The sequence below is a fragment of the Ahaetulla prasina genome, chromosome 2 (assembly GCF_028640845.1).
Source record: "Ahaetulla prasina isolate Xishuangbanna chromosome 2, ASM2864084v1, whole genome shotgun sequence".
NCBI classification, from domain to species: Eukaryota; Metazoa; Chordata; class Lepidosauria; order Squamata; family Colubridae; genus Ahaetulla; species Ahaetulla prasina.
The window spans coordinates 181,826,020-181,841,934 of NC_080540.1; the positions used below are offsets into that span (position 1 = coordinate 181,826,020).

At 41.2% G+C, this 15,915-nt stretch overlaps 1 protein-coding gene across 9 annotated transcripts in view; it reads left to right on the plus strand.

The window, feature by feature from the left end:
- LOC131193570 (tetratricopeptide repeat protein 39A-like) overlaps positions 1 to 10,935 on the plus strand; it is a 42,815-nt gene extending 31,880 nt beyond the window's left edge. For 7 of the 9 annotated variants that reach the window (XM_058173890.1, XM_058173886.1, XM_058173889.1 and 4 more), the window contains 7 exons: positions 533 to 694; positions 2,124 to 2,215; positions 2,648 to 2,768; positions 4,485 to 4,596; positions 5,823 to 5,937; positions 6,121 to 6,237; positions 7,089 to 9,181. In XM_058173890.1, coding sequence (XP_058029873.1) covers positions 533 to 694; positions 2,124 to 2,215; positions 2,648 to 2,768; positions 4,485 to 4,596; positions 5,823 to 5,937; positions 6,121 to 6,237; positions 7,089 to 7,206 — 837 coding nt within the window. In that variant the 3' untranslated portion in view covers positions 7,207 to 9,181. Of the gene's footprint in view, positions 1 to 532; positions 695 to 2,123; positions 2,216 to 2,647; positions 2,769 to 4,484; positions 4,597 to 5,822; positions 5,938 to 6,120; positions 6,238 to 7,088; positions 9,182 to 10,321 lie in introns of those variants that run through there. The other 2 variants (XR_009153949.1, XR_009153950.1) reach the window with 2 other exon arrangements.
- Positions 10,936 to 15,915: the final 4,980 nt, after the last annotated feature.

Sequence of the window (15,915 nt, forward strand, 5' to 3'; positions counted from 1 at the left end):
GCCAGTTGTCTATTCCTCTTTCCCCCATCCCCTAACAATTCATAGCAGTTGCAAGCAAAACACTAAGCTGAAGATGGCAGTTCTGACAGTATGCCTGAATCATCCTACAAATTATTTTTAGGTCTGATATATTACTATGTCCAAAATTTTAACCTTCTGCCTTCCATGATAACAATCGTCATCTTAGCACCTCCTGTTCCCAGACCTACTACTTGCTGGGATGGCAGATGAAGGTAGCAACATACATAGTTCAGAATAAAGCAATGGCACATAGACAATCACCAGGTATTGCTGTGCTTCTGAATTATCTTAATATCCCAATTTTCAAATCTATTTTAACAAATGTCTAGCCCTCATTGCTTTGTGATTACGTATTTTTAAAAAGGAAGCTATGATTTTTTTTAGGAAGTTGAATTCAAGAAGAAACTTACCTCTAGTATTATATGAACCCTATTTCCTCCTTGCCAGTAAAAATGTTAACTTTTCTAAACCCTTCATGCTTTTCATTTTGGAATTTTCCCTCCCTGGCCAGGCCATCAAGAAATTTGAAGAAGGCTGCTCAGCACAGCAAGCTTGGAAGCAGTTTCATCACATGTGCTACTGGGAACTGATGTGGTGCTTTGCCTACAAAGGAATGTGGAAGATGGCATACTTCTATGCAGATCTGCTGAGCAAGGAGAACCGCTGGTCTAAGGTTAGAAAGGTGTACAGCAATTAAAGAGCAACCCAGGTGTATTTGAGCAAAATATTCAAACATTATACCAAATTATGGAAACTGAAAATCTCTTCCTTAAAAAAAAAAAGGCAAAGTACATCAAGGCTATTGAAACCTTGGGAGTTTCCATTCCTGTTGATTCCATCTTTAATCACTCAGCACCAATTCTTCCAGTTTTGAAGCCTGGCATTTGAGAAAGAATATGGAGCTGGATTATCAAAGTCAAGTGTGTGTTCACATTTTCAGAAGTGATGTACCTTGGTGCTGAGGTCTCATACTACATTTATCTATTAATGGGATAGAGGTAGCATCATCTAATCACGAATGGTGCTGTGGGGTCATAGTGCATCGCTCAGTACAACTGTTATAAAAAGAGAGAATGCACAAATTCTGTGCTTGATTCATTGGAAGAGAATTAAATATAAAACTGTCAATGTAACTATGCCATTATGACATATGGTAAGATTATACTTTGAACATGATGTATAGTTACCATACCTTAAAGAGAGTATTGTAAAAAATTTTTTTTAAAGAGCAACCATAATATTTAGAGGATTAGAGTACCTCTCCAGCAAGGGGAATATTTAGGATTTTTTAAGTGGAAGTGGGTAAAAGTAAGCATGAAGAATATTATTAAATTGCCTTGAGATAGAAAATATGGCAGAATTCCCCTACCTTACAAATCAGAAATTTGGATTACTCATTGAAGTGAAAAGAGACTCAGGGCTGAAAAAAGATAGTATTTCATTATACAACATATTCTTAAATTATGCTATGTGCTTCCATGAGATGAGGCAATGCCAATGACCATTAATTTAAATAGTTTTAAAATGGGGCTGAACAATTCAGTATTATCTGTGATTATTCCTTGTTTACTATCTTGCATATCAGTCATCATATTTTAACAATTAATAGCTGCCTGGGGAGCTGTAATGGAAGAGGATGATTGTGCCTCTTTCCATGCTTATAGAGGACATAGATAATGGCTTTGAAGGATAGGAGGAAGAGCTGCTACCAAGACAGTCAGATAAACAGGGTTTGAGCCCAGGCCAAGAAACTAATTTCAGCAAATGTCTCAGACACGTTCTTCCTAGTTCACATGAAGATAAAGAGAGGAAGGGGGAAGTACATTCGGACTTGCAACATTCCATTACTATGACTATTACAATAAAAATAGTCCATCTTCTTGGCATTGGTTTCTTAGCCTGGTCTATCTTGTCAAGATTACAATGCTGGCCGCTGGGAAAAAAGAACGCCAGATAAGATGGGCACAGGTTTTTATGTTGTTTTAATTCTTGGGAGCTGCCCAGAGTTTGGCATAAGATGGGCAGCTGCATAAATGTTTTAAGTAAGTAAATAAGTAAAGTTGGCCCCTGTCAGAATCCTGTAATGTTCTACTTTGTTGCAGGCAATGTATGTATATATGAAAGCTGCCTTCCTTAGCATGCTGCCTGCAAATGAGCCACGGCCCTTTGGTGAAGTAGAGGTTGAACTTTTTAGGTAAGAGTTTTTGGAAGTTGGGGGCAATTAAAGATGAATGTTCTAAAACATTGTTTCTCAGCCTCAGGAACTTTAAGATGTGTGGACTTTAACTTTAACTCCCAAAATTCCCCAGGCAGATTTAAAGAGTTTTCTCTTGTTCCAATGGTAAAACTGACCACAAATTCTCCAGGTTAGGAATCTGCAGATTTACTTTGCCACAGACATTTTTGTACAGTGAATGAATGAAGTCCTTGTGAAGGAATGTTGTTAAAAAGCAGAAGGATAATCAATGTCTTACTTAAAGGACTACATGTAAAGGACTGAAAACTGTGATTTGAAGTCTGATGTGGCAGAACTGGACTAAACTCTTTCTAAATTTTCTTAGGATTTTTAATTTCCACATACCTGCCTTTGTGAAACTTCAGTAATTTCCATGCTTTTACCCTACAGGCAGGTTTCCTCTTTCAAACAGAGAATTGCTGGGAAATCACCACCCACAGAGAAATTTGCCATTCGGAAGGCAAGGCGCTACAAATCGCGTGACCTGGTTCCCTTACCTGTGCCAGCCCTGGTAAGGAGAGAAAGTTGATCTCTACTATTTCACAGCACAGAGTCTCAAAGCAGCAGAAGGTTTCTTCACAGTTATGCCAAACTGACAGTCTTTATATTCGATCCATGAACTGCAGATCAAAAGTGAAAACTGGAATGGATGTTCTTCCTAAATCATCTGGCAAGCCTGTTTGCATACTGTATATATACACAACTGAGAAACATATATGAATAGGCCACATTGTCCCATTCATATTTATGTGTTTATGTACATACCATATATACGTGTGTGTATTTCATGTACCAGATGCATATATACAAAAGTAATGGGCTTTTTTCATATTTTTGCCTTGCAAGACTGTAATATAACAAGAAACAAGATGCTAAGATCTATTGTGATTCTACTTAATTGAGATTTGTCAGAGAAGTGCCTGCCAACAATGGATATGCATGCTCCAAATGACAGGATTTTTACAGAACAGAAACTAACTTCTTACTTTTTTCCATATAGCATTGTATCTATAGGTGAAGAACTAATCTCAATAAAATTATAATATGATTTTTTTAAAAGTACAAAATTACAGGAGTAATGCACATTTGCCACACTAGATTGAGTTCTCTGCCTTTTGTATGCACAGAGCTTAATTTCAAACCTGTATCTGAATTGTATAACTGCATCCTAAGAGATCTTCAGAATCAGTAAGGGAAAAAAGTTCTACTTTAAAACTAATGCATTGAATATCATGGAACTTGGATTTCTGGCTTAGAAGTTAAGAGATCCAGGTCAGCTTAAAACTAAGAACACATTTAAAAGAAGGAACTAGGTTTGTTTCCTGCTATAAGTATCCATAACTGGCTGTGAATTTGCAGGGGAGTGCAGTCACCATCTTTTGAAGGCAGATAGTAGTTAAAGTGGAAATTAGTAGGGGACTGTTATGAGGCCTTGTTTGTGGATCCTCCACCAACTGATCCCTTCAAAATAAAATTAGTAAAACAATGTGTAAGCAATGTGTAAGCATACAGTGTAGTTTGGTTCACATGTTGGGGAGCTCAGGAATGACATTTTTGGTTCCCTAGTATGCCTTCAAATCAATGTTGACTCCTGTGACTACCTGGTCAAGTCCCTGCAATTTTCTTGGCAATATTTCCATTGCCTCCTTCCTAAGGATGAGATAGAATGACTGGCCCAAGGTCACTTAGTTGGTTTCATATCTATGATAGAACTAGAACTCATAGTCTCCTGGTTTCTAGCCTGGTGCCTTCACCACTATTCCAAACTGGTTCTTTCCTGATGCAGAGTGACAAAATATGCCTCCTCCATTTATACGGCTGCTGCCACAATCCTGAGTAAAAGAATAATAGAGCTAGAAAGGACCTTGGAGGTCTTCTAGTTGACCTCCACTCAAGCAGGAGACCCCTTATCATTCCAAACAAGTTCAGGCTCTTCTTAAAAGTCCCCAGTGATGGAGCATCCATAATCTCTGAAGGCAAGATGTTCCACTGATTAATTGTTCTGTTAGGAAATGTCTCCTTAGTTCTACATTGCTTCTTTCCTAGATTCCAACCATTGTTTTTTGTCTTGCCTTCTGCTGCTTTGGAAAATAGGATGAACCCCCTCTTCTTTGTGGCAGCCCCTCAAATATTGGAACACTATTACCATGTTATCCCTAATCCTTTTGATCTTATCCTTTCTTTTCACTTCTTTTCACTTTCTGTGTTGGTTTTGTCTTTTTTTCAGGAAATGATGTACATGTGGAATGGATTTACAGTGCTAGGCAAGCAGCAAGAGTTGTTGGAAGGAACTTTAGACACTCTGATACAGGCTGAGAAGCAGCTACAAGAAGCACCAGGTAGCACGCTGGCTTTTTACACGTAGAGCAAATTTGGTGTCAACAGACAGAAGTTCCCCAGCTTAGCAACAGAGACATCATCAGGCTCCTTGACCCACCTCATCTTTCAATTTAAATACAGGAATCAGCAGGCTGCAAAAACATTGGCATAATCTTTATTTCCAAAAATGACTCTGGTTTACAGCCATGCTTTCTCAGAAAATAAGAAATGGTAAACAACCAAAACCCATGTTTAGGAAAAGAATCGTTCTATAAAAAACACCTGGAATAAGTGATGGGTTGTATTCTGATCAATAAGTGTTTTAACTGGTTTTGTCCCTCTTCGTGACTTTTTTTTAATGAATAGGAAAGCTCCCCTCCCCAGCATCCATTTCGCATGAGCATCAAACATGATTTTAACATTTTAAATAAGTCTATCAACTCAAAAAGGAAATCATGCATATTGAAGTCTTCAGGATATTTTGGGAGAAATGGAGAATTAGGGAGAAATATGTATATTAAATCAAACAGCAGGGACAAAAATCTATGTTAAAGTCAGGGAGCTATTTTTCATAGCAACTCTCCCCTCCCCAACTTTTTTTCAGTTTTTTGGTAGAAACTGCCCACAGGCTTTGGGAATACTTTTTGTGAATCCCTGCCATCTAGAATCCCTTCCTCTTTGCTGGGCATTCTTGTTTACCCTAACACTAAATTATGGTGCTTTTGGTAAGACGTAGTTTAGCAGATACTTTGTCCTTGAAAATAAGGTTGAATTAGCTTGGGTGACTTTCGGTCAATCAGTCTCTCAGATCAGCCTATTCCACTGGACTGTTATAGGGAAAAATTGGATTTTCCTGCATTGTACAAAAGAATCAACTAGATAATGTTTATGGGCCCATCCAGCTCTATAATTCTGTTTTAGGTATGAATCTAAAGTCCTGGAGGAAAAGTGGAATATTCCTCTGATTTTTAAAAATAATAAACATCTCCTTGTACATTTTGGAAGGGGAATCTGTTTTTGTAGTTTAGCTCTTTGGCATCACAACCAAGCTGTTATAGATGTGCAGGGAGATGTATGGGCTCCATTTTTACCTGTACAAGCAGAGTGAGTAACCTGCTTGCTACATGAATAATATGAATGGAAATATTGCCAATTAACCTTTCTGCAAAGTAGAATATGAAGTAACTGTTTAGCCTGGTTAACTTTTCTTCTGCTCTTTCCATTTCTTTTTCCACAATTTTCTCAGCCAGTGAGTACCAGGTAGATGACCAGTGTCTCGTGTTACTTCTCAAAGGTCTTGTCTTCAAGCATTTGCACAGTTTGACCGAGGCTGAAGCGTGCTTCAGTGCTATCCATAACAGGTATGATGCAGGTCTCTTTGATAAAAAAAAATTGAAAAATTGGGGGAAAAATTAGGAATGGGGAGTGTGAGGCATTGTTGACTGTTCTGGGAACTTAATTCCAACCTATCTGGAGGGCTTAGATCAGGGAAAGCTGCACTACAGCAAACCCTGAAAAGCTTCCAGCTTTCTATCTGCTTACAGTGAGAAGAAGATCAGGTATGATCATTACTTGGTACCTAATGCACTATTGGAATTGAGTCTGCTGTATGTGGCACAAGGCCAAAATGAAGAGGCTGTGCAGTTGCTCCGCAGAGCCAAGTAAGTAAACACTCAGCATATCTCATAATATTTTTCCCTGGAAGATATAGTTACTTCATAGCTTAACAGCATTTGAGACAGTTTTATAATCTCATGGAGAGAAGGGCCCAAAAGTGCTTGTTAGCTACCTTTTCCTCTGTTCCCCAAGTTCTTAGTAAGTTTAAGTAGGACTAAGAACTAGCAAGTTCTCAGCTCAGTTACTCTGAATCAAACCACTTGATTAGTAATTTAATAAGCAAATGTGTATTTCCCAGTCTTGCTCATTGCATTTCTTTTTATTGGATCACATTCATCTGATCTAGACATTTATTTAAAAATTTACATAGCTGCCCATTTTTCAATCATCTCTGGGTAGACCCCAATCAAACATGAAAAAAAAACCCTCATATAAAATCATTTTAAAAACTGATTTTAAACCTCAACCAATTAAAACATAAAACATTAGAAATAACAAAAATCTGCAGCCATCTATGCTAATGTACCATCATCTAATCTTCTCCCGATCCTTGGGAGAAAAGCCAGGTCTTCAAAGCCTTTGAGAAAGCTAAAAAAATGGAGTCCTACCAAACCTCAAAAGGTAAGTATTCCATAGGACAGGGGCTGCTAGGGAAAAGGCACAATTCCTAGATCCCAACAGAGGACATTTGGGGAAGGAACTAGGAGTGTGTCCACCCTATCTGACCTGGTAGGATGCTTAGCTGTCCTTTGGACATCTACCTTAGGACTCATTTACAAAATACCAAATATTATCCTGTAAAATAATACTGGATTCCTGAAATAATTTTTGGTGTACAGAATACATACAGGTTTGATATAAGGGATATAACAATTGTTGAATGTTTTCCCACCAGGAACAACTACAAAAATTATTCAATGGAGTCACGAACACTGTTCCGGATCCATGCTGTATTGTCCAAACTTAAGGCCAACCAGGAAGAAAATGATGCAGATGGAACCAGTCCTTCCTAAGGCAACAGGTTTCCTCACAAACTGTTGTTAGGGGTGCTTGGACCAAAGAAAGAACTGCCAAAACACGAGGGCTTGGGATGCCGTCTTCCTCCTCGGGTGGGCCTATTTGAAGAAGTGTATTGTAATTGTACCACTGGGCTTCTGGCCTAGTGTTTGATGTCTTATGATGAGCATGGATGGGTCTTACCTAACTGAACTTCAGTTTCCAAAACCAGAGAGTAGCTATGAAAATGCTGCTTTTTAATTAATGGAGCTGACAGGAGCAGCCAATCTTCAATATTCCATGATATATTCTGTCAGTCAACCCAAATGAGGGCTACGTTTGTCCTATTTTGTTCAATCTTATCATAACTTTGAAATAACATGGATATTCCAACATCCTAATGTTTCTTTTTTTTCTTTTTAATTTTATGAGAAATCCTCACCCACTTTCTTTCTCAGTCTGTGCTCCTTAACCAGCAAGGCACATCAGATGGTCCTTCCTGTCACATTGGGAATGAGCTTAATAGTGCAATTAATTCAGCAAAGATTTCCAGTTTTGGCTGGAAACATCATAGAACCTCAACTCTCTGCAGTGGCCTTCTCTTTTTCAAAAGAACAGAGAATGTTGTTGTTGTTTTTTTACGAAACTTAATCAGCTCAATCTCTATTTAAGAACATTTCTAAATGTTGGAAAGTGATTTAAAAGCATTGGGGATGGGTGCAAACAATCTGGCCAAAATCCCTTAAATCAGGAAGCGGTTTATATTGCAGAATGATGAATAGTAACTGGACTTAAGACATTTTCAAAAGCTTATGACTACTTCCAGAATTCTGTTCACGTCAATACTCGCCCCAGTATTTTCTTTGCTGATCAGTTTGTCAAAAACAGCTGATGGATCTTATCAGTTTTCAATCTGTTTATTGTATTAAAAACTAAGATTGGTTCCACAGATTCACTGGGCTATTGAAATATGGTTTTATTTTCTTTTTAAAAAGCAGTTTCAATGCCTTTGTTGGTTGTCTCATCTACCCAGGACACTTCTTGCCATACTGTTACTCAGGACTTGCTTATTATATAACTAAGCCAATAAGCCAATGTGGTTTTTGTTGTACTTGTTTGCATTCCTTATTTTAAAATTACATTTGGTGTAATTAGCATTAACAATGATGGAAAGGCAAAAAGGGGACATTTTGGCATATCTTCTTTTGTGTAGTCATGACATTTGAACATGCTATCTTTCATTGTTTTTACTTGCTCTTCTGGCTTCCCTTATTTTTGTTGTTAGTATTCCTCCTCCTAAGAACAATTTTCATAGAGTGAGTAAAATCTATTATGTTAAATGGTATTTAAATTGTCAGTTCTTGCTACAGTAGCACTTACACCTAGCAACAGAAACAGTGAACAGTTCATTTATTAGCTAAAACAGAATCAAATGACATTCTGAAGAATGATAGGAAGTGGGTTAATCCCACTGACCAATACATTTCATACCTTGTGTTCCTGAAACATTATAGCATAAGATTTGTCCCAAATGTGCTTTTCCAAAAAGCAACTGGCCTTTCTTGGTTTTTCTGAACTACAGAACTGAAGAAGCTTCTTGGATGAGAAGCAAAATGTTTTCCAAAAACCAAGAAAGTCCAGTTGCCTTTTAGAAAAGCACCTTTGGTAAAACCCTGACTTGCATGATTACTTCCAAAGACATTAAACCCATAAGATTTGTTTGCCCAATGTGGATCATATTAATTCTTGTCCAATCTAAGAGCAAACTTCAACTAGATAATATTATATCATATAATGTGAGCATATTAACATAACCAGGCACAGAAAAGCACATTTGAAAGTATGTAAATATAGAGTTTGGCCTATTCTTCAATGACTGAATATAAATGAAATCAGTTCTACTTCTGTTGTGTTGTAGATTTATTGCTAAAACATCTACTTTACTGTTACTTGAGTTATCCTTTGTTTGATGTTGGTTCTTTGTCGTGTTTCATCATTATGCTCCTAAAGGAATAATAAAAATCATAGGAAGTATGAGTGCATGGGATCTTATAAGCCACCTTGAAAACCAAGGTGACCCAGTGTTTAGCGTGCTAGACAAATAGCAGTAAGACCCAGGTTCTAGTCCCCCTTAGGCATAGAAACTAGCTGGATGATCTTGAGTCAATGACTCTCAGTTCTAGACTGGGAAGTTAAAATACCCTAGAAGGCAGCAATGATCAACCACTTCTTTAATGTTGCCAAGAAAACTGCATGGACCTGTCCATGAAGTTGCCAGGAGTCAAGATTAATTCAAAGATCATCCAGTCCAGGGATTGGCTCTAGTCCTGAAATCCACTAAACTGCTCTGACAAGTGACAATCCAATCCTCATTTGAAAACTTCCAGCAAGGGAGAATTAAGCATTGCTTAATAGCACTGGACATTGTGAAATCACTTCTAATATTCAATTTCTTTTTTGTTTTTCTTTTTAATTTACTGACTCTTGTTGCTCTCACTTCATCAGAGAACACATTGACCCACTCTTGCGCAACAGTTTTTTGGATTGGTTGATTATTGTATCCTTATTTTTCTCCTTTGCGAACAAAACATGCCCAGACATTGCATGAAGTGCTTGGTTTCCAGATCCGTTAACATCTTGATAGTTTTTGTCTAACCTTAAATCAACATCTCAAAGTAGATCCCCAAAAGGACAAAATACCCATGGTCTGGCCAGCAGAGACTACAATGAAATGATTATGTCCTGTGATCTGGATGTTTCTATTAATGTAGCTGAAGATTCCATTTGCCCTTTTGGATGCTGCCTCACATTGCTTACTCGGGTTCAGTTGATGGCACAGTAGTATATCTAATTATTCCCCCCAGTCATTATTCCTGTACCTACTATATGAATTTTCCTACTCCAATACAAGGCTGTGTATTTGTCATTGCCCAATATCACTCTGCTGGCATTGTCCCACACACAAACCTGTCAGTCAGTTTGATGTGTGATTTTCATCCTAAAGCAGCGTTTCTCAGCCTTGGTGTCTTTAAGATGTCCAGATATCTTAAAGTAGCTAAGATTGCTACAAAGTATTAGCCATTCTTCCAGCTTCTTTCATCTGTAAATCTGATTACCTTTTTCATCCTGTAGGTTGAAATAGCACAAGCCAAAGATGAAGCCCTGGGGATCCCAGTAAATCCTTATCTTCAGGATGATGCCGCACCATTTACATATACAGTATTTGTACAGACATCTCAATCCAGTTGTCACGAGGAACAGTGCTCGTTAATCAGTGCAAGCTGGTTAAAAATTACTGTAAATTACTATCTCCCATGATGTATCGTAATAGTAAGAAGCCTAAAAATGACAACACACCATGTAAGAAAGCAGAGGCACACAAAATATTGCTTCCATCAAAATAAGAAATAGCATGTGAAAATTCATAGCTCAAAAATATTTTTGAATAATTTGAAAAATGAATTATATAATTTAATAATAAGAATCTTGGTTCTAGTACTGATAAATACATTTGTAAAATAGTAATTTCCATAAGAAATTTTGCTTCGTGCTTAATGAAAGCTAGGAGTTAATTCACTACCTTCCATTTTTAATATTTCCTTTAAAACAGAAATGATCATTTATAAATACACAAAACAAGCTTCCTCTAAATAATTGTTCATATGCATTGTATCAATAGTTCTTCCAAAGGAAATAGCAACAGAAGGTTGGAGAATATATTTATTTATTTAATTTATTTATTATTCATATTTGTATACCGCCCTATCTCCCGAAGGGCTCAGGGCGGTTCACAGGCATATAAAACATTTATATACAAATTAAAATAATCATTAAAAAACTTATTCTAATGCCCAATTATTAAAAATAGAAATATAAATATTAAAACCAATTTAAAACCCCTATAAATTTAAAATCTAAGCCAGTCCTGCACAGATGAATAAATGTGTCTTGAGCTCGCGACGGAAGGTTCGGAGGTCCGGAAGTTGACGGAGTCCTGGGGGGAGTTCGTTCCAGAGGGTGGGAGCCCCCACAGAGAAGGCCCTTCCCCTGGGCGTCGCCAGACGACACTGCCTAGCTGACGGCACCCTGAGGAGTCCCTCTCTGTGAGAGCGCACGGGTCGGTGAGAGGTATTCGGTAGCAGTAGGCGGTCCCGTAAATAACCCGGCCCTATGCCATGGAGCGCTTTGAAGGTGGTTACCAAAACCTTGAAGCGCACCCGGAAGGCCACAGGTAGCCAGTGCAGCCTGCGCAGGATTGGTGTCATACGGGAGCCACGAGGGGCTCCCTCTATAACCCGCGCAGCCGCATTCTGAACTAACTGCAGCCTCCGGATGCCCTTCAAGGGAAGCCCCATGTAGAGAGCATTGCAGTAGTCCAGGCGAGACGTCACGAGGGCGTGAGTGACCGTGCATAGGGCATCCCGGTTCAGAAAGGCGCAACTGGCGCACCAGGCGAACCTGGTAGAAAGCTCTCCTGGAGACGGCCGTCAAATGATCTTCAAAAGACAGCCGTTCATCCAGGAGGACGCCCAAGTTGCGCACCCCTTCCATCGGGGCCAATGACTCGCCCCCAACAGTCAGCCGAGGACTCAGCTGACTGTACCGGGATGCCGGCATCCACAGCCACTCTGTCTTGGGGGGGTTGGGCTTGGGCCTGTTTCTCCCCATCCAGACCCGTACGGCCTCCAAGCACCGGGACAACACTTCGATAGCTTCGTTGGGGTGGCCCGGTGTGGAAAAGTACAGCTGGGTGTCATCAGCGTACAGCTGGTACCTCACACCGAAGCCACTGATGATCTCACCCAGCGGCTTCATGTAGATGTTGAACAGAAGGGGCGAGAGGATCGACCCCTGCGGCACCCCACAAGTGAGGCGCCTCGGAGCCGACCTTTGCCCCCGTCAACACCGTCTGCGACCGATCGGAGAGATAGGAGGAGAACCACCGATAAACGGTGCCTCCCACTCCCAATCCCCCCAACCGGCGCAGCAGGATACCATGATCGATGGTATCGAAAGCCGCTGAGAGGTCTAATAGGACCAGGGCAGAGGAACAACCTCATCCCTGGCCCTCCAGAGATCATCCACCAACGCGACCAAAGCCGTCTCAGTGCTGTAACCGGGCCGGAAGCCGGACTGGAACGGGTCTAGATAGACAGTTTCATCCAGGTGTAAGGGAAGCTGATATGCCACCATACTCTCTACAACCTTCGCTGCAAAGCGAAGGTTGGAGACCGGACGATAATTACCTAAAACAGCCGGGTCCAGGGAAGGCTTCTTGAGGAGGGGTCTCACCACCGCCTCTTTCAAGGCGGCCGGGAAGACTCCCTCCACCAAGGAGGCGCTCGTAATTGCCTGGAGCCAGCCTCGTGTCACCTCCTGAGTGGCCAGCACCAACCAGGAGGGGCACGGGTCCAGTAAACACGTGGTGGCATTCAACCTACCCAACAACCTGTCCATGTCCTCGGGAGCCACAGGGTCAAACTCATCCCATAAAATGTCACCAAGACCACCCTCAGCCGTCTCACCCGCGTCACCGCAATTTTGGTCCATACCATCCCGAAGCGGAACGATTTTATCGTATAGATAACCGTTAAACTCCTCAGCACGTCCCTGCAACGGGTCATCCCGCTCCCCCTGGTGTAGGAGGGAGCGAGTCACCCGAAACAGGGCGGCTGGGTGGTTATCTGCCGATGCAATGAGGGAGGAGGCGTAGCTACGCCTCGCTTCCCTCAATGCCACTAGGTAAGCCCTAGTATAGGACTTCACTAGTGTCCGATCAGCTTCCGAACGGCTAGACCTCCAGGAACTCTCTAGGCGTCTTCTCCGGCGCTTCATCCCTCTCAGCTCCTCGGAGAACCAAGGAGCTGGTTGGGACCTGCGCCGGGTCAGAGGCCGCAAAGGCACGACACGGTCTAAGGCCTTCGCCGTGGCCCGTTCCCAGGCCGCAACAAGTTCCTCAGCCGAGCCGTGAGCCAGACCCTCAGGAAATGGCCCAAGCTCCGTCCGGAACCCCTCCGGGTCCATCAGGCGCCTGGGACGGAACCAACGTGTCGGCTCCGTCTCCCTGCGGTGGTGAATGGCGGTCAGAAAGTCCAGGCGAAGAAGAGAGTGATCTGACCATGACAAAGGTTCAGTGACTATTTCCTTCAAGTCCAGATCTCTCGACCACTGACCAGAGACAAAGATCAGGTCCAGAGTGCCACCCCCAATGTGAGTAGGGCCATCAACTACTTGGATCAGGTCCAAGGCCGTCATGGAAGCCGTGAACTCCCGAGCTGCCGTCGATGACGAGCCGGAAGATGGCAAGTTAAAGTCCCCCATGACTAAAAGTCTGGGGGTCTCAACTGCCACCCCAGCCAGCACCTCCAGGAGCTCGGGCAGGGCAGCTGTCACGCAGCAAGGAGCCAGGTACGTGATCAGCATAGAGATATGTCATTTAGACTTGAACTAGTGATATGTCATTTAGATATGTCATTTAGACTTGAACTAGTGTCACCATCCTGTCGAAAATAAGGACTGCCAAGAGACCTTTAAACAATTCCGCAGGTATATGCCATTTTGAGGACCGAATTAATCACACACACACACAAATAAACCTTTTATTTAAAATATTGTTAGATGGCAAGAACTTTGATCTACTTTTAATACATTCATTAGGAGCACTATCAAAATAAAAGCTGGGCAGAGATTGAACGAGTCTGCGCTAATTTTACCAGTAGAGGGAACCAGAGTATTAAATTTCAGGTACTGATACAAATCTTTCTGAATCTGCCACTGTGTACCTGGACTAAAAACCTTTTCAGCTAAGCAGATTGTAGTGAAGGCAGCCTACCATCTGCTTTTTATACAATGCCACACTAAGCATCAGCCTCTCCTTCAGCTACAGTGTGTATAGGGGAGTTAAGGCTGAATGGGTTATGTATACAATGTTTTCAAAATTCCTCTGTTCAGGCTTAGCTATTTAGTGCAAAAAATGTTCAGTGGATAAATCCCCCCCCCTTTTTTTTGCAGTTTTGGTGGATTGTCCCTTTCATCATAATTGTAAGGAAAAATTTAAAAGAGATGAACATCTGTAAAAGATGGAGGCATCAAGCCAAAATAATTTTTTGCTTGGATGCAGCAAATCCATCTTATTTGGTGGGCTCAATTATCCCAGCTGTATGGAATGCTGCAGGAAGCGTAATGACATTCAATCCAGATTCTCAACATGAATTCAATCAAATAAAGGTATAGTGCTAAAAGGCTGGTATAGAATTGTGAACGGAGCAGGGCAAATAGGCCAAAATTCAGAGCAGACTTTCATAGCACAAGTCCATGTCTATTTACGTATATCCTTAGTGTGAATCCTATACACACAGAGAAGAGGGAACTTGGTCAAGGAATGAGAAAAAATGTCAAGTTTATTGCGTGGCCCATTCATCTGATATTTTTATCGCCATATACAACTATAATAGATTCAATACTTTACATTCTTTTACTTTTAATAAGAGGCTGAAGGAATAATGTCAGGGACATTCCTACTTCGAAGCCATTACTGATGACAATGTTTCAAGTTAAATTTAGTAATGTTACCATTAATAAATGTACCGAACAACATCCAGCCAAAATTCTAGGCAATAATCATCTAGGATATAACCTTAAGGTGATGCTAGGACTCAGTGATTAAGACACTGGGTCTGTCAGCTGGAAAGCCAACAGCCCAGTTCTGACACTTGAGCATTGTGCGAGGCGGCTCCCATCCTTGTCCTAGCTCCTGCCAAGCTAGCAGTTTGAAAGCATACAAATGCAAGTAAATAGGTACCACTGTGGTAGGATGGTAATAGCACTCCATAATGTCATGCTGGTCACATGACGATGGAAATGTCTTTGGACAGTGCAGGCTCAATGACCTTGAAATGGAGAGGAGTGCCACTCCATATAGTCAGGGGACTCCTTTACCTTTACACAACCTCTGTCTTATTTTTAGAAGCCTAAATATATTTAACCACATCCTGCCATTTGATTACAAGTAAATATTTTTTTTTACTTAAAACGCCAGCTATATTTATTCAACAAATTGAATATGGCAGTCAGATAGCTCAGTAGTCCCCAAACTTTGCAGTCTGGCTGGGGGTGGGGGAGGGGAGAGGGGAACCGGGCTGCGGAAGTGGTGCTCTGGCATGCACACACATAGCTCCACTCACACAAGAGAGAAAAGAAGCCTTTGGGGCACCATTTCCTTCAGGCTTCTCCATGCCAAAATCTTGCAAAGGGACAGAAGGCCTGAAACAGCACGAGATTGCTCTCCCAAAGTGTTTCATCCCTTTGCAAAAGCTTTTGGCGAAGAGAACAGAAGCCTTTGGGAGTGCAGTCTTATGCTCCTTCAGACTCATGGAGGCTGTCCAATACTTGAAAAGCAGATTGGGTGTCCTGCGCAGGCAACCTTGGTGAGTCAGCAAAGCTGAGAAGGGCATATACGTCCCACTCTGCTCCCACTGTTCCGTTTTTGGAGCATTGGGAGTAAGTGACTTCATGGCCCAGTTCTGAATAGGTAACGGCCCAATAGTGGCCGTCGGCTGGGGACCCTTGAGCTACATGATGCAACAGAGTTTGCTCTTTTGAGAGAGAAGAGAAATTCAAAGAATGCATTTGCTATTAAAAAATCCATTGTTGAAGTTCCAAATAGTTATGGCAGAGCAGAGAAAGGACTTTAGATTGTTGTGTACAGTGAAGCATTCCACATTCCA